At 47.1% G+C, this 18,340-nt stretch overlaps 1 protein-coding gene across 2 annotated transcripts; it reads left to right on the forward strand.

The window, feature by feature from the left end:
* The first annotated feature begins 375 nt into the window (after positions 1-375).
* On the forward strand, positions 376-9,687 carry LOC115618097 (semaphorin-4D-like). Of its 2 annotated transcripts, XM_030509277.1 has the most exons (15): positions 376-408; positions 1,820-2,111; positions 2,495-2,640; positions 2,971-3,030; positions 3,201-3,299; positions 3,467-3,566; positions 3,742-3,852; positions 4,214-4,365; positions 4,686-4,861; positions 6,245-6,401; positions 6,711-6,933; positions 7,392-7,507; positions 7,950-8,116; positions 8,302-8,354; positions 8,785-9,687. In XM_030509277.1, exons 2-15 carry the CDS (start codon positions 2,009-2,011, stop codon positions 9,360-9,362), a joined length of 2,241 nt encoding a protein of 746 aa, XP_030365137.1. In that variant the 5' UTR covers positions 376-408; positions 1,820-2,008; the 3' UTR covers positions 9,363-9,687. The 2 variants fall into 2 exon arrangements, with proteins under 2 accessions (XP_030365137.1, XP_030365138.1); XM_030509278.1 differs by lacking the exons at positions 376-408; positions 2,971-3,030 and having other exon boundaries at positions 1,778-2,111.
* Positions 9,688-18,340: the final 8,653 nt, after the last annotated feature.

Below are 18,340 nucleotides of genomic sequence, written 5' to 3' on the forward strand. Positions count from 1 at the left end.
TCAAAAAATGAACATGTGCTCTCAAGAAATGAACATATGTCCTCGAGATGCTAGGTTCAGGGGGGGTAATTTGACATGGAGAAATCAAGTGTTTCTGTCGAGCAGCAGCTTCCACAGGCTGGGCCCTGCTGCAGCCAAACACCCAGGCAGCCGGCGGGCGAGCGGGCTTTGCCGCTCAGCGAGGACAGCATTCCTGCCCCGCTTCCCTGCGGATCCCGGCACGGCACTGCCCGTGGGAGCCCGGTGCCACATTCCACATCTCCCACCGCTTCCCAGCACCGGCTGCTCCATCCCCAGCCCCGCAATGGGGCCGGGGGGGGGGGGGAGGGGGGGGGGCGGCGCAGTCACGTGGCCAACGGTCACTCCTGAGGCGGTGGGAGCTGAGGGAGGCGCCGCCATCTTGGGGGGGTGCGTGCTGAGGGGAGCAGGGCTGGCGTGCAGCCTCGGCGCTGGCCGGGGGGTGTGTGGGGGTCCCCTGAGCGCTGAGCAGGCTCCGTGGGGTGGTGCTGGGTTGGGGTGTTGGGGGGGGGCCATGAGTGGTCTGTACCTCTTGCCCCTCAGGCCTGTGTCAGCTCTGCACGTCATGCAGTCCAGAAATGGCCGTCGGGGAAGGGGTTGTAGCAGAACGTGGTGGGGGGGGTGGGGTGTCAGTGTTAGGTTGAGAACAGATGTGAGGGGACAGCACGGCTGAACCTCACTGCCAGGAGCAGGAAAGTGTAAAACGAGGGTGGGAGAAGTCTGTTCCCAAAGTCTGTTCCCAAACACTGTAGAGGAGATGGGGGCTGTTGGCACATGAGGACGTGTCTCTGCAGACTCACACCCAGGCTCACAACACGGGGACTAACGAGTTACCTGATAGTTCTCTGAAGTTTCCAACCTGTTTGACTAATTCAACAGTATTCGAACCCAAAGTTGACTTCCAATGCAAACCCTTTCCTCAGCTGTGAGTGCTTCCCTCCAGATGGAAGTGCAGGAAGAGCAGAGTTTCCCTTCTTTATGAAGGCAGATGTGGAATGTGGGTTTGTGGTTTCTGTAATTGCAGATGCTTTAATGTCACTGAAGGGTGTGTGCCTTTAACCGGATTGCCAAAATTCCAGGCATCAGAGTCCCAGATTCTAATTAATAATAGAGGAATTCTTTTTTCATAACATAAGGTTGATTTGATATGTAGAGATGTAATTTTTACCCAACATATCTATAAACCCTGCTGGATTACTGGAAATAAACTCGTTTTAGCAATGATTTTTCTTCAGTATTTCAAATAGCTGATTACTGCAAAACGTTCCCACTTGTTCTTACCATTTGCGAAATAACACGGAGTTATCCACAGAAAATTGGGACCATTGAGCTTGCAAATGAGAATGACAGACTGGGCACAAAGCTTGGTTTGCTGGGAATAGCTTGGGATTGCCATCAGAGCAGTGCCTACTCCTGATTAGTAGAAATACAGGTCATAGAATGGTAGAACAGTTTGGGTTAGAAACGACCTTAAGATCATCCAGCTCCAACCCCCTGCCACAGGCAGGGACACCTTCCACTAGAGCAGGTTGCTCCAAGCCCCTGTGTCCAACCTGGCCTTGAACACTGCCAGGGATGGGGCAGCCACAGCTTCTCCGGGCACCCTGTGCCAGCGCCTCAGCACCCTCACAGGGAAGGGCTTCTGCCTTCTATCTAACCTGAACTTCCCCTGTTTAAGTTTGAACCCGTACATATAGCCATATAATAGCTTCTAAATCTTGTAAAAGGGCATGGTTGTCCATCTCCAACAAAAATGAATTCACCACATATTACAGTGAACTTCAACTGCTTTTAATTTTAGGACATCTGGAAGGAGTTAACAGAAAATGTAAGAGGTTTTGACAAGTTTCAGGAATATTTGAAGACTGCAGACACTTTGGAGCACTTCCACAGGCCGTTTCCAAGAAGCGTGAAGACATTGCTGCCTACAGTTATTTAATGACAAGGATTAAAAATTGGGAAGAACTTACTTCTAGTTGAATCTCTGAAAATGGGTGGCACTGCTCTTGTTCTTTATCTCATTTTGCAATTAATTCAAGAGTCAAAAGCATCCGTTGGGAATTGCATTCCCAGAAAAACAGTAAAATACCAAAGTAAGTGAAAAACAGTCATTTCACAAGCAGAAAGAAATGTAGCCCAGTGTTGGGAGTTTATTATTTATTAGGCATAGAAAGGAATGCTATGGGCTGTTGCGGACGCACTCATCCAAATGACAGCAATGCCTGAACAGTAATTGTAGCTGGAGGTTAGGCTTACAGGTAATAATAATGGTGTCGTTTATGTTCCTGTAAGAAATTAGGAAAAGAATATCTCTTCATTTATTCAAATAGTTTCCTAGTATTTAGGAAATGTTCTGGAAAAGTGTACAAGCTTTTCCCTTTGCTCTGTTACAATTCGTTTTCAATCTGGAATTTTTATTACATTGTCATTCTAGTGCTAAATAGTTTTAAAATAACTTCTCTTCTGTGTCTTGCAGCTGGAAATATCACCACCTTTAGGGAAGAAGCCTTAGCCAATATTTCCACTCTGCTTGTGAACGAAGAAACCAATACCCTGTTTGTTGGAGGCAGAGATGTGGTGTTTGCTCTTGACTTGAATAATATTTCTAGAGAAATAGCCAGGGTAAATGAAAGATTTTTTTCTCCCATACCTTCATTAAAAAAAAAATACTTTGCTTGTGGATTTCTTCAGCTGAACATCATGTCCTGATTTTAAGTGACTACAAGTATTACTATTTCAAGGCTTGAAATCACAGGATCTTTATTATCATCACGTATCTATTATCATCAGGTTCTTTATTATGCCTTGTCTGCTGGAGAGGTGTAGAAAAATGCTTCTTTACCCCATAAGTTCAAAGTTAGGATTATTTAGGGATTTTTTTACACATACTGTTGTGGGGAAAAAAAGTAGGTAATTGCAACATAGCACCTCACAAGTATTTCTGGCTTTTAGGAATCCTGGTTTGCTACACAGGAAAGGCAGCTGGAATGTATTCGTAGAGGAAAGGACAAGGTAGGGACTAACTAAAATAAAAATGGTGCTAGGACCTAGCTGCTTTGTACTAAACAAAGTCAAAGTTCCTCTCGGTGTGTTGGGTTTGTTTGCTTGCTGCTAAGACATGGCGAGATTGTCAGATGCAATCCACTCCAGTCCACAGCTTTTCTATTTATTTTCTATTTTAGATAAGATGCCAGAACTACATCCTCTGCCTCCATAAGATAAATGCCTCTTACTTGTATGTCTGTGGAACCAACGCCTATCACCCAACTTGTGATTACATGGTAATTAGGTTTGAATACAGGCTTTCCTGCAGGTATTTGAGCAGTGTGGCAGATCTTTAAACATTTTGCTCAAAATATTCCTGTTGAAAACTTTCCTAATTCTTTTATAGCAGTATGAAAGACCAGAAAGTGGCTTCTCATCCTGTTTAAATGATCTTTTGCCATAGGTTATCCATGGGACAAACATCAGCTTGCAAGGAAGAGCTGAGGAGAGCAGAGGAAAGTGTCCCTTTGAACCAACTCAGAAGTATGCGTCTGTTTTTGTAGGTGTGTTTGGACGGACAGGAAACCTGAAATGAGTTTCCTCATCTAAACTAAGCTGTTGGATACCATTACCCTCATTCTGGTTTTGCTTGTCAACCCCAATTTGTTCCTTATTGGATGGCTTTGCATCTTAAAAAGAAGTACTTTATACTTTTTTGTTTCTTCCAAATCCTTCCAGCTGGGGAATTTTACTCAGCTACTTCAAATAATTTCTTGGGAACAGAACCTATAATACTTCGCAGCATGAGAAATCCTGTAAGGACAGAGTTTAAAACATCATGGCTAAATGGTAAGAAGCTTTTTTATATATTTCAGTCTCTTGAACTTCAGTTTGGTGTATGAATTCTCTCTGGAGTGTAGCAGGATGTGATGGATTTGTAATGTGAGCTTTTGAATTAAGGGCAGAATGTAAAAGACATTTGTGAGTATGGACTGCAGTGATGAGATGAGCCACAGCCCCTTTCCGTTTATGAAAGCACAGTTCCTTCTCGTAACGTTGGATAGATTCAGAAATACTTTTCAGCCTTGTCGTGGTTTGAGCCTTTTCACTAGTCCACAACAAAGTTCAACTTGGCTTAATTTTGAAAGAATATTTGGCATTTGTGTTTTTCTTGGAATGAACTTCAATGTTTTGTGTGTTTGTGTTTCAGAACCAAGCTTTGTCAGCATGGAAATAGTGCAGGAAAGTGAATCTAATCCAAATGGAGATGATGATAAAATTTATGTCGTCTTCACCGAAACAGCTGTTGAATTTGAATTCTATGACAAGCTGCTGGTGTCCAGAATTGCCCGCGTCTGCAGAGTTAGTGTTTGTAGTATAAAGTTTTCAATGAGTGTATTGCAGATGAAGTTTCATACTCGAGTGATTGACAGTGGCATCCACACTGCCTGAGCAAACAGAACTCTGTCACATACAGTTATTTCTCAACTAGCTTCCTCTTTCTTGCTAGAACACAACCAGCTATTCAGGCTGTGTTTCACATTTTAACCTTTTTTTCTTTGCCTTTGAACTGAGCCTTCTATTGAAAGGCCAACTATATTTTTCTACACATCAATGCTGTTATGAAAATGACACCTTTTGCCTGCTGCATCCTACAGTGCCTATGTTATTCTTTCATTTAGGGAGATCTTGGTGGAAAACGTGTCTTGCAGAGAAGATGGACGTCGTTTCTAAAGTCCCGCCTTTCCTGTTCCATTCCAGAATTAAACTTCCATTTCAATATTGTCCAGGACATCTTTTTACTTAGGAAAAGGAGGTGGCAGGACAGCATATTTTATGGAATTTTTTCCCAGCAATGGTGAGATAGAGGGCTGTGTTCATAGTGGAGTTTGTCATGTATGGAGAAAGGGTTCTCACTGCAGTGGGACTAGCCTGGGTACAGCCATTTGGCTTTAACTCAGAGCCAGAAGCTACCAGCTACTTGCATTGCATGTTTTAATGGACTACATCTGGTTTTCTTACAGCTTGATCCAACTGAGCAAACATTATCATCTGAAACAAAATGGGTTTGGTTCCTGGGCCAAAGCCTTCAATTAAAGACTAACCCAAAACTTCTCCTAAGCCAAGTTTTGAGAGTTGTGTTTTCTCTAGTTGGATGGTGGGGCAATTAAAACTCATTACATAGAAAATTACATCATTACATGCACAAAGTCCTGGATTCTTCTGGTCCTTATGGCACTAAAAGAAATAGCTGACATTTCAAGGTGCAGAATTATTCTCCTGCTCCAAAAGTAGTATGTGTCATGGTCTGCTTGTCCAATGTAATGTTCTGTGGAAATGAACACAGAACTCCAGACAAAAAACCATCCAAGTTTTAGGTTTAAAGTAGCTTTTTCTTAATGCTCTGACTCATGAAGAAAAACAAGACAAAGTGGATCAAAACTTTACATGTCAAAAAATACCCCAGGAGCCATGAGTGGGTAACTCTCATGTTTTATAACAGCACCAGAATTACCAGAATGCAGCACAGTCAGCACCGTGCAACTTAACCTGCTGCCACCTATTTACCCATCACTTTATACCCACTAGAGCTTTGGTGGGTGTCCACGACAGTGGGTTTTATTCCTGGTTCTGGCAGGTTGGGTTCGGTGTGTCCTAAGACAGGAATTTGTAGAACATTTATTCCTTTGGGTCTATCATTCCCTGGGAGACGTGAAATCACATCAGTATCTGATCCAGACACTCCTAAAAGGCTCCCTCCATTTTCAGGCATTATTTTGAGACACATTGTAATTGGAGGCAAAGAGAGAATTGTGGTTTTCAGGAAGATGAGTTAAAGGGATTAGAAGAAGAACTAATGGTTTGTGTCAGAAGTGAGGAGCCAAAGGGAGGAGAATCCTGTCAGAACGTTGATTACCGTATACTTGGGCTCATCTGCCTGTTCACAAGAGGTTGTCAGAGGTCCGCATTCTCTATGTTTCAGTTTATTTGAGGGTGATTACTTGATTTTTAACAAATATTTAATACCATCTTTTATGGGTGGTTTTGGTTTATTCTCAGTGAATCATGAAAACTGCAACAGAGAAGGATTTTTAGTGTTAGGTGTCTTGACTAATCCTGAGAAAGATCAGTGTGCACTGTGGAGAGTGGAGGGGGGTTACACTCTTTCTTTCTTCATAACAAAAATTAAACCTGCTTTTATTTTGTGTGGTGTTCTGTTGTTTGTTTGTTCTCTTCTAAGGGGAAGATTAGACATATCAGCTGTTTGTGCCTACAGTATGAAAACTATTCAGGAAGTCTTCTCCAAAGGAAGCTACAAAGGACCAGTAACTGTACAACATTCCCCTGTTAAGTGGATGGTTTACAGGGGAGAAGTGCCAGTTCCACGTCCTGGTGCTGTAAATATGAATTTACTTGTTCTAATTAAAAACCAGCCTCCGGAATGTCTTTTTTTTCCACTATAAATGCAGTGTGTACAATCAGCAGAGAGTCACCTGCTTTCCCCTTCCATCACACCAAGGTTCCTAGAAAAGCCTCCTTGCCACAAGCTGTGGGTTTATGGGCTGTTTCATAAAGGAAAAGAACGAGGTTTATCTTTTGAAGATAAGTAGAAATAACTGAATGTTTAGAGGGAAATGCACCTTTTCTCTATACCTCAATGAAATGAAAAGTCAAGTGTCCTCATGCTTGTTGTGTTTTGTTCCTAGTGTATAGATAACTCTGCCCGGAGCATGGGGTATAACACATCTACTGACTTGCCTGACAAAGTCCTGCAGTTTGTTAGAGATCACCCTCTAATGGATGATTCTGTAAATCCAATTGGTGACAGCCCAGTGCTGCTGAGGAGAGGCTCAAACTACACCAGGATCGTGGTAGACAGAGTCACCGGCCTCGATCGACAAACGTACGATGTGATGTTTCTGGGAACAGGTAAGAGCTGTTCTTGTAGGAAAAGATACTCTCCAGTGCTCTGGATTTTGTGCCAGGTTGGTTTTTTTTGAGACTTCTAAAAAGGGCAATTCTTCTTCAGCTCTGTTTTAAGTTTTGCATTCAGAAGCTGTCTTGCTAGTTTGAATATTTTCATCCCACTTAGGTTAAATGCATTTGCCTTGTTGGACATTAAAAGCCTCTCTTTAGAAACTTTCCCTATCAAAGGAGGCTTCACATTGTATTTGCAAATTCAGGGATTGTTTGAGGTTTGGGGAAAAAAATAAAATCAGTGCTTCTCTCATTGAAAGAAAAAATGAGAATTGCTTTGAAGACTTTCAGAAATTCCCTGTGCCCCAGAACGTCAGCTAAACCTCCCATTTCAACATGGGTGACCAGGCTAAAATGTTATGCTATGTTTAAACAAGCTTCTCTTTAGAAATACATTTCATTTGCTGTAGATGATGGATACCTGCATAAAGCTCTCAATTGTGATGGGGAAATGTTCATTGTGGAAGAGCTGCAGCTGTTTCTGGCTCCGGAGCCTGTCCAGTCTCTCCAGTTGTCTTCTGAAAAGGTAGAGCTTCCATCCCTGCACGTGGAAAGGGGCTGCTGTAATAGCTTAGGCCTTGCTCTTCCATGGTGTTCTCCTGGCTTTTAAATAACCTGTAAACGTCTCTATCTATCTAGATGGATAATCCTGCTTCTAGCATGTATTTGTCAATAACAGAAGCAGGAAACATGTTTCTGTAGAAGAATTTGTGTGTGTCAAAGTACAACTGGAACAAGCCTTTCTGTTCATTAAAAAGTTAGGGAAGGAACTGTCATTTTACTGTGGAAATAACGACTGGTTTCCATGCTGTGGAAAGCTGAGGGGGTTTCTCATATCCCCATCTCTTCTGACAACATCTTTAGTTTACTGATATTTTTCATAAACACCAGAAAACCTGACAATGCCTATTAGAAAATAACAGCTTAAAATCTCCCTATTGCAAAAGAACTCCGTCCCCCATTCCCAGGGAATGCTCTACGGAGGGTCCCACTCTCAAGTGGTGCAGCTTCCAGTGTGCCAGTGCCACCGCTACAGGTACTGCACGGATTGCATCCTGGCGAGGGATCCCTACTGCGCCTGGGCTCCGGCTGCTCACGGATGTGTCTCCCTGGCAGAGCAAACTGCTCGTCCAATGTAAGTAAAGAGCTGCTTTCCAGCTGCACACCTGATGGGAGATTGCTGTATCTGTGCACTCTATAGCACACGACTCGGGTGATTCCTAGAGATGGAGTGGTATGTGCTGGAACACTTCCGGGCTATGTTTGCATCTCTTTGCGTTTTGGTGGGTTTTTGTGTTTTCTTCTCTTTTATTTTTTCAGGCATTTAATTCAAAGTGTGAAAGCCGGGGATGCCTCCAGCTGCCTTAGTGGAGGTATGTGAACATTTGGGTTAAGAAAGAGTAGTTGAACTTCATGTGATCAAAATGCTTGTTCAGTTTATGCTTTCTAGAATTCTCCACTAGAGCAGGTTGCTCCAAGCCCCTGTGTCCAACCTGGCCTTGAACACTGCCAGGGATGGGGCAGCCACAGCGTCTCTGGGCACCCTGTGCCAGCGCCTCAGCACCCTCACAGGGAAGAGCTTCTGCCTAAGAGCTCATCTCAATCTCCACTCTAATAATAAAGCCAGAAAGATGTCCCTGTCAGACCTGTCAGCAACAGGATCTCTTTGTCTTTACCCCTTACCCATTCATTGCCCATTGGCAAGACTGGTGAATTAGATTTTACCTTTATTGAAATATTTGGTTATGTAAATGAAATGAAACCCCAGTGTTCTGACTTGAAAAAATGTCTTCATCATTTCAGAGAACAGTGTGAGGAAAATTCCCTTTACCCTTGGAAACAATGTTCATCTTAAATGTGCTCCCCTGTCGAATCTGGCAAGCGTAGTGTGGAAGTTTAATGGGAGCAGGATTCAGGCTGAGGCCTCGAAATATCTCCTCTATGATGGAGGAATGGCAATACTCAACGTGACAGCAGACGTGGCCGGGTTCTATGATTGCCTGTCAGTAGAGAAATCCAAAGGGAAAGAGTTCCCTGTCACGGTGGCCCGCTATGCCCTTTATGCTCAAGAAAAGCCAGAAAAAGCAAATATTGTTGCCACAGCAAATAAGCACAAGGAAGCAGAAGCTGTGGGGTTTCAGTCTTCAGTACCAGCTCCTTCACTGAAGCAGGCAGCAAAGCAGGAATCTGCGGACAGAGAGAGAGAGAAGCTAATTTTAAAACTCCTGGGGGCTGGGTTTGCTCTTCTCGTCTTTATCTTGTTGGTTTTGAGCTTCCACAAGAGTCATTTATCTCTTCCTTGGAAGAGCAGAGAAACCAGCCCAAACCCCACCGGTAGAGCTGGCTCGGGAAGCCCAGCACTGGCTGCAGAGGGGCTGTGAAGGGAAGAGCTCAGACACACAAACGGGCAGGCCGTGAATGCCTGCTCGGGAGCTGGCTGTGAGGAGCACAGCGCCAGCACACAGCTTCACCCAGAGCTCTGGGAGCTTGTGGCCCACAGAGCTCTTTGGCGAAGGTGACACGATGTTCCCTGTTAAGGAATGTGGAATATCAGAGGCAGAAAGTCCGAGCTGAAGACAAGCTGTGTTGCGTATTACATAGATGTGTTCGCAGTTACTGCTTTTAAAAGCAAGTTGCCTTGTTTGGGTACCTTTTTGACATGATAGAACCATAAGAATAAATTTCTGTCAAAAATTGATCCTGATCCACTTTTCTGTGAGGGTGGGCTTGCCCAGCTACAGAGGCTGATGCTTCAGAAGCTATTCATAGTTGGCATTTAATGTTTCACCTTCAGACTTTCTGTTTAATCTACAAATAGCAACTAATTAAGTTTCCCAGTGCCCCAAGAGGTTGCTACTATCCTCATTTCACATGTGAGGTTAAATTACTTGTCACTGACCACAGTGAGTATTGGTGTCAGATCTGCTGCTTTGTTAGAACTTTCCAAGTCATCTTCCTGTATATTTTCTTTCTCTGTTTTCCTCTCCTTTCCCTTTATTTAGGCTTTCAAAACACATTCCACACATTTCTTTTTCTGTGTTTTTAGTGACCTTTATGATACATCTTCCTCTGTCCCAAAATGTCATGAATCAACTTACATACGGCATTCCTGTTCAGAATTTAGTTCTAAGGCATGGGCAAAATTGTAGCTCCTTTTGTCCAAGGCTACCGAAAGCCAAGCACTTGAGACACTTTTTTCTTCATTCTCTTATAAATGTGCTCTTATATTTGGAAAATAACACGGGTTCTGGACAAAAGGCAGTGTTGCCTCACGCTGTCTCTCACCAGACATGCATCAGGTGCGAGGTGGATGCTCTTCTAGACACAGACAGCTCATTGCTTTCTCGTTTTCACATAGCTATGAGAGGAGAAACCTCTTTGGAAATGATTCTCCTGTGTGGAAGTGCGTACCAGGTGCAGCAAGACACTCTCAAATTAAGCAGGAATGCTTGGAAATGAAGACAATGTGTATGGATACCTATTTAGGGAGAGAGACCAGATAAGCAGCTGTGGAGTGTTCTTTCTCCCTTAAAACATAAACAGTTGAAGCTCCCCTCTGTTGGAGCAAAGCCCCAGTCTCTTCTTTTAGGATGCCTTCTTTCTCCCAGGCTCAAATTATTCTTCTGTTACACTTCATAACAACAGGTTCCTGTTGTATTATCTTGTGTATTATCTGGCAATACCCCAGAAGAAAGGTGAGGCCAGTTGTTGAACTTGCAGGAAGCAAATTCCTGGATCACTGTGGCTGATAACATGGCTACTTACAGCAGTGCCTGTGCTTCCCGCGGGAGGATGTAACAGGAACACCACCAGCCTTTCTAGCAAGGTGAAGCCATGGGCACGACGTGGGGACAAGAGAACTGTCTACAATGGACAGCTGAAAATCAGAAGACTGGAGAGCTGCTGGCAAACCACTGCACCAAGACCTGCCTGGAGGCGATTGTACCAGAGCGATGCAGAAACCAGATCTGAGGGGCACATCTTGTCTCACAGCTTGAAAGGGAGCCTACTTCCTTTACCTATATTCCTACTCCCTACATGCAAAGGGCTATGTGGAAATTCAGGATGCAGACCGGGTAGTGCTATGTAACTAATAACATAGGAAATCGAAATTGCCATTCTCATCTTTGGGGACACTTACTCTCTTCCCAGAGTGGAAGGAAGTGCAGATGGAATATAAAACCCCATTTCAGAAAATCCTCACAAGGCGACCAGCATTTGGGTTTAGCTCAATTCCTGCTGATCTAATTACCCTAATTTAAATGTGTAAAATAATTAGCTTCCAAGAGAAGTTCGTAGATAAGTTCCAGTTAACAGGTCGATATGAAAGATACTGTGCCCTACTTTCAGGTGTAGTTTTGGTGCAATTTTAGTCCTTTTGTCCTTGCTTGCAGCATGGCACAGGGGGAGACAGTGGATGTGGGGCAAGAGGCCTGGTGTGGCAGAGCTGGGCTGGCCTTTGATCTGCGGGGGCTCCCGGGGGGCAGAGGTTCCTCGCCAGCTCCGTGCTGGTGATCACAGCTGAGGGCTGCGTGAGCTGCTCTGGCCGCAGCAGCACACTGGGAGAGGCTGGTTGCCCGTTATCCACCCCGCTTCCCATCGCCTGTTCAGCCTCCTTCTTCCCGCGGTATTTTCCCATTTCATACAAATGATTCATGGTTTATGTTAATTTTCCACTTGTATAAATGACTTCGTAAGAGCCTGAACCACAACGAGCGCCCTATTGCCGATAGCAGATGTCTAGACTCAGATGAGAGACCACCATTTGTGTTTCCATGGCCGGCCAGTGCCCATTACGATCACAGTGCAGCGCTGGGATCCAGCCCAGGGGTTTGGGGGCCTAGGGAGCTGGGGATCCAGGGGGTTTGGGGTTTGGGGCTCAGAGATTCAGGGATCTGGGAATGCGGGGGCTTGGGGATCTGAGGATCTGGGGGTCCAGGGGATAAGGGGTCTGGGGGCTTGAGGATCTGGAGGCCTGGGGGGGGTCCAAGGGCTCGAGGATCCGGGGGTCCTTGGATTGGAGGATCTGTGGCCCCGAGGCTCGGGGTTCCGGGCCGGTTCTCCCCGGTTGTGCCCGGCAGGTGGTGCCGCCGAGCCGGCCCCGGCCCCGGGAATAAAGTCGGGAGAAGGAGCGGAGAAATGTGACCGAGCCGGGGCAGTTGGCGGCGGGAGGAAGCGGATAGGGAAGAGAGGAAAGAAAGGAGAGGGGGAAAAAAGGAACAAAGCCATCGCCGTCCAGGAGGCGGCCGCGCCGCTCGGGAGGGACCCACGGGGCCGCCGCTTTGTCTGCAGGGGCTGCCGAGACCGCCGCGTACTCCCGGTGCCACCCCCCCCCCCCGGTGCTGGGGGAAGGAGGGTCCCGGGAGGCCGGGGCTGCTGCCGCGGGCTGCAGCGGCCGGTACCGCCCGGCACCGCCCGGCTCTGCCCGGCGCTGGGGGCGCGGCCGCGGGCCGGGGGGATCCGCGCGGCTCCTGCCCTCGCTGCCCCGCACGCTCCGGGATCGGCGCGGGTTGGAGCCAGGAGCGAAACTAGCAAGATTTCCAAGTGAAATTCCGGAGGAAATTTAAAGAGTATCCGGATCCGGAGAAAGACAGAGAGAAAGAGGAAGGGAGAAATAAATCAAAACGTGGAGAGGAGCCCAGACAGCTGGAGGAAGGACGGGAGAGAAAGAAGCTGACACCCGGCAGAGATGGGGTGAGACTGGCAGTTTCTTATTCTTTCATTGCTTTTATTATTCATTGCTGCTGTGCTGTTTTTAAGGTAATGGCAAAAAGAACTAAGGATTTAAATTGCATTCCCCCCCCCCCCGCAAGCTTTAAAGTTTAGACTTGCCTTTTGTTTTATGGGTTAGAAAGAAGGTAATTGCAAATCGCTGCAAGCTCTTTAAATAAACTTGCATGTAAGGGAGTTCTCTAATGATCTGTATGTTGTATGAAATCCAAACTGGGAGGCTGGGGGGGAGGGCTGGAGTCGGGTTGTGTTCCCAAACTTTTCCAGAAGTTAGAAAGCAGGGATTTAGTTTGGCTGTTGTGACTTTGGCATTCAGTAAAATGGATCCTGTTTCCATTTCTAAATGGATAAATAGCTCTTGAAAATCCCTGACGATGTAGTTCATGATCCTGCTCAGATTTTCCAGGAGTGCAATAATGCTGCATGGCTGTGCTGTGGATTTTGGCATGGCAACAGCAGCTTAGCCTGGCATTTAATTTATGTCCTAGTTGTGAGTCTCAGCCGTGTAACTTTGAGGACTTGACGTGTTGTGAGTTTCTCCAGCAGTCAAGTCGTGGTGGCTGTTTGAAGGCACGGTGGAGCTGGAGGAAGCCTGTCTGACTCCCTCTGAGCGTGTGGGTTTGACAATGCACGAGAAATAAAGAGCATTCTTAGGGGCTTGTTTGCCTTCTGCTAATTTTCCTCTTGAACTACCTACATGAAATGATGGAACAGTCAAACACAGATTCAAGAGGCAGGAGAGGTGAAGAATCAAAAGTGACAGAAGTGTAATTCTGGCAGAGGTCCTTTGAAGCTGGCAAAGTATGTGCTGAGCCAGGTAAAATCAGAAAGTGTCCCTATTTCCCTGTAACTTTTCCTGTGACCCATAAAGTTACTGTAAAACTTGTGGAACTGCCAGGAAGGGTTTAACAAGCAGATTCCTTGGGAGCAGCACTTTAGCAGAGGCAGTGGGTGAATCCTTCCTGAACCTACTGCAGGGACACCAACAGCTCCCATGGAAGTGCTGGGATAGTGCCACCATCTCAGCCTGCTTCCACTTCACTGGATAATTGTAGTGGTGGAGTAGCAAAACTGGGGTTAAGCCAGAGATGATGTTTTCACCCAAAATTCCTTATTTCCACTTAACTCCTGAGATGAAAGTGTCTTTTTGCTCGTAAGTTGCTCACATGGGGATATTGAGTAGCTTTCAGCAGCATTTAGATTACTCTGGGTACGAAAGAGATTAAAAGTACATCGCTTCTTAGAGCACATCCCAGCAGTTGAGTTTAGTTAACTTAGTTTTAAAGCAGATTCTGGTTTCATTCGTCTGTTAGATTTCTTTGTAACATCATGTTTTGGTTCTCTTGGATAAATTCTCTGTGGACTCCTGTGTATGTGCTGTATTCACGTGGGATTAGCTCTTCCTCTCAGTTGTAAATAACGTGTGATCCTGAGGGAGGTGAATTTAGGTCCTAGCTGAGGCTTCAACTGCCACTGACATATCCCTGACTGCGATGTCAAATAGAAATACAAGTGGAGGCAACTTACTGCCTTCTGATTCGGGCAGTACAGACTTTACCTGCCTGTCACAGGTACCACGCAAATGCAGGCTCACACTTACCTGTGCTCTCACCCACTGACCTCTGCTGAACAGGCAATTTGAACCAGCCTTGTCAAAGAGGCTGCTGGTGCTTCTGGAGCTCTGGCAAGGGCAGGCTGAAAATAGCAGCAGATCTTGGGGCCTTTCTAGTGAATCAGAGCAGGCGGCTGTGCCTGGAAGTACTACGAGTGCTGCAGCTTCGGTTGAAGAGGCAGAATGTGTTGGAGGCACGGAGCATTTTGAAACGTGCTTCTGTCTCCACTTCTCTGCTTCTAATTATCACCGGGCATATTTTCTGGGATGTGTAAAGAATGACTTAGCTCCAGGTGGGCTCTGCTGGTGTTTAACTGCTGTGCAGGCTTAGAGCAAGGGGCTGTCTCTCAAAGGAGCGAGCTGCTGGAGCTTAGCAGCAGGAGTAACAGTTGTCCCAGAGACATGAGCGCCCAGGTCGTGCTGCAGCCCCCCAGCAGCACAGCATTCCTCTCTACATGGAGACTGGTTTCCAAAAGCAAAACATCTCTCTCGGCTGTGTTGTGTCTTTAAACGTCCTCGATCCGCTGTCTCTGTGCCTGACCTTGCACGCTTGTGGCTGTTCCCCACGCTGCTCCAACAGGAGCATGTTCAGCCAGAGTTCCTCTGCTGCCCTTTATCTGCAGCCAGGCTGTGTGTGAGGCAGCTGCTCTTCATTCCTGTGCTAAGCCCTGCTGGGAGCTGGGGGTGGCAGAAGGGAAAGCAGCCCCATGCCAGCCCCCAGCGCTGCACCTTCCCTTTGTGGCTGGGAGCTGGCCTGGCCTCCTTCAGTCCCATCTGGACACTAGCAGCAACTGTGCATTTTCCCCAAGGTCACATCATGCAGCACAGAACGAAAGCAAAGCTGCAGCTAAGAGGGTTTGAAAACCTGCCTGGTGGTTAGAACAAAGGGCTGGGAATCAATGCTCCCAAACTTGGTTCCCAAAGCAGTTTTGCAGTTCAGTGTCCTGAGGCTAGTGCCCAAATCCTGGCTAAGCAGTATCAAAGCACACTCCCTGCACCCACAGACAGTGAAGCAGTAGAGTGTGTTGGCTGTGGAGGGAGTTACACCCAGTCCCTGGCTCAGAGGAAGGGTGAGACCTTGGGGAGAAATGCAAAGGGGAAGAGATGAGGTTTTACTCTCATTAACCCACGCTTCTTCCCCAAACATCAAGTGACAGTATGAAATGTTCTGGAACATACATACTCTGTAGACGTGGTGCTTAGGGACATGGCTTAGTGGTGGGCTTGGTAGTGTTAGGTTTGCAGCTGGACTTACCTTCAGGATCTTTTCCAGCCTGATTCTGTGATGCTGTGACATACAGTCAGCAGCTATTCAAGCTGCTGAGGGAAGATAAAAGGAAACAAAGACAGCAGTGGAGGAGGAGAGCTCGGTTCTTAGACCCCGTCTGTGCTCTACTTCTGCCTTCTGCAATTCAGGGCTGTGTCTGTCTGAAACACACACACACACCCTCCCCCATCCCTGGCCACCCCCTCTCTCACCCCCCCGGCCCGTGCAGGGCTCTCTCAGTGCTCTGGGTGGTGATGGGGCAAGGAGAGCCCTGCCACACCAGCACAGCCTCCCTGCTGACTCAGCATGGCCACGGGCTGCCTGCCAGGGCCCAGCACAGCGTTCCGTGCTCACAGGCTCTCACCTACGTACCTCTGTGAGCACCCAGCCCGGAAACCAGCCCTTGCACAGAGAAAGGACATTGGGGCAGATTGCAGTGAGACTTGAGAAGTTCCCAGCACAGCAGCTGGGAAATCCTGAACTCCTGCTGGGGCTGGCAATGGCCTTTAGCAGAAGACAAACTCTTTTGGGGGGGCTCGCTCATTGTGGCTGCACATTGAACCCAGCCACAGTGCAAAAATACATTGCTAGGTCTGTGCAGGTGCTGCTGTCAGCAGGAACATCGCACCCCACAACCCTTCCCTGCCCGGGTGGCTCAGAACTGTTCTGCCCATGAGCCACAGAACCAAATGATTCTGCTGCTTTGATTCTGGTCCGATTTCTTGCAAGGCCTTTTTGGCTTGGTTTGTAGATGAAGGGGGACCACGGAGTGCCTGTGTGCAGAGCACAGTGTTTGGAGTGATTATCCCTTCTGCATCCAAGTGCAGAAGGCTCCTTTCTGTGACAAGTAAATGAATATCCCTGCAAAGAGAAGCTGCAGTGAGTGAGGAGGCGCAGGCTGGGGACCAGCACATGGACTTCCCAGGGATGCCCTTGCCTGAACCCCATTCAGGAGCATGGAGGCACATGCAGACCGAGCTCAGCCTCCCCAGCACATTCCAGCTGCTGCCTGAAGTGGCTCAAAGACTTTATTCTAAACCTCAGACCTATTCACTATTTGTGGCCCTGGAGGGCCTCGAACTCGGGCTCACCCACCAAATCTCTCTCTTAAAACTCTACACTTGTGTCAAGGTTTGAATCCTCCTCTTGTGTCGCACACTGTGCTTAGGAACTGAAAACAGCACAGAAACATTAATATCGATTTGGGGAATGGTGGCTCTAAAAGCTTCCCTCTCCACAGCAACTAGGTTTCTTCTCCCTGGTCGTGCAGCAAAGGGCGAGCAGGATGTGGTAAGGAATTCAGTTAACTAAAGGGGCATCTCACAGGCAGGCAGGATTGTGAGAACAAAAGAAATATGAGGATGTCAGTGGGAAAAATCTTCTGGATTGCCCAGAAGATCTGAGAACAAGGACAAAGCAGAAGTCAAATGCAGAAAGAGCCCCCTCCCCACACCCTGTGTAGAAGCCATCGCTGGGTGCAAACAGTAAACCCCTGGTTTCTTCCTCTCGCTGTCATAGAGCTCTGGCAGGAGGGTTGTGGTTTAGCAGTTGCCCTTAGGTTTAGGAACCTGCTGAAGAGAGAGTGAACCTGGAACTGTCAGACAGGATTTTACCAAAGAGATGCTATTTGCATTGGAAATACCTTGAGAAAGTAAGAGCAGTAAAACACACTTTCTCTGAGGTGTAAAGACCCCAACAGGCAGCTGAAGTTGGGATGGGTCGAGGAGCGAGCCTGCAATGAAAACACACTGGAGCTGCCACGGTGCTAGTTTAGACAGAAAGATAAATGCTTTATTGACAGCTTTTTCAAAGACTCTCTGTCCCTTCCTCTATCCTGCGCTGTTCCTTACAACGGGATACATTTCTTTGTAGGATTGCGGCAGGAGGGTGCAGTGGGAACACCATTCCCAGCTCTGCCTTTGCCTCCTGCGGCTTCAGCCAAAAACCCCTTCACCTTTTCACTTCTGTTCTGCTATTAGACTTGTTTGCAGGCTTGAGAGTATGTGTCTGGTGAGGATTAGGGGGGGACTCTCTGAAATCCTCCTGTTAAACACATCCCCGGCAGAGGGATTGAAAGGGGTTTGCTCAGTGTGTAGATGTATGTGTGTGCAGGACGGGCTCTGCAGCAAGGCGGGCGAGCTGGGCTGTGTATGTACCTGTGTATGTCCTGATCCAGATGATCCAGGTGTGTCACGGGACAATCCTGGTGCTGTCTCCTAAACAGGAGATGTGCAGGCTCTCTCTGGGTGGTGGCTCGTCTCCCTTCCTGCTGCATCCTCCCCGTTGCATGAGCAGCACTGGGGTCATTTAGAAGATCCCACTCAGGAAGAGGCCCATGTGCTATAAGAAGAGGGTAGAGGCCACATCCCGACAGGACACTCGAGGACAGCTCGTGCCTCCAGTGACATATGTGTTCAGATTACACAGCACAGAGGGGGCAGTGCTGGGTTTGGTCTTCTCCGGACCTTGGCACCTTTTATGCCTGCTGTTCCCCTGCTAGGTAAAACGTGGTGCTGGTGCAGGGCTGAATTGATGCCATCTGTACCTCCTTGGCATGGGGCAGTGCTTGCAGGGTGTGCTTCTCCTCCAGGGTTTTGGCAGGGTTTCAGTGTGTCCTAACCTGACGGGGTCCCTCCCCCAGCCTTGGTGGACTCAGTCCCTTTGAGCTGCTCAGTTCATTGCTACTCTGCTGAGACCATCCATTAAGAGGACAAACAATGATTTGCTCTCCTGGCAAGGGGGAAATAAGC

Source organism: Strigops habroptila, chromosome 20 (assembly GCF_004027225.2).
Source record: "Strigops habroptila isolate Jane chromosome 20, bStrHab1.2.pri, whole genome shotgun sequence".
NCBI lineage: Eukaryota > Metazoa > Chordata > Aves > Psittaciformes > Psittacidae > Strigops > Strigops habroptila.

Bases quoted from the DNA above. Each gene is read 5' to 3' on its own strand.
- LOC115618097 (XM_030509277.1), top strand. From the start codon at position 2,009: ATGGGTGGCACTGCTCTTGTTCTTTATCTCATTTTGCAATTAATTCAA. The intron at 2,112-2,494 runs GTAAGTGAAAAA...TGTGTCTTGCAG, and splicing joins AAAAACAGTAAAATACCAAA to CTGGAAATATCACCACCTTT. The intron at 3,031-3,200 runs GTAGGGACTAAC...TTTCTATTTTAG, and splicing joins TTCGTAGAGGAAAGGACAAG to ATAAGATGCCAGAACTACAT.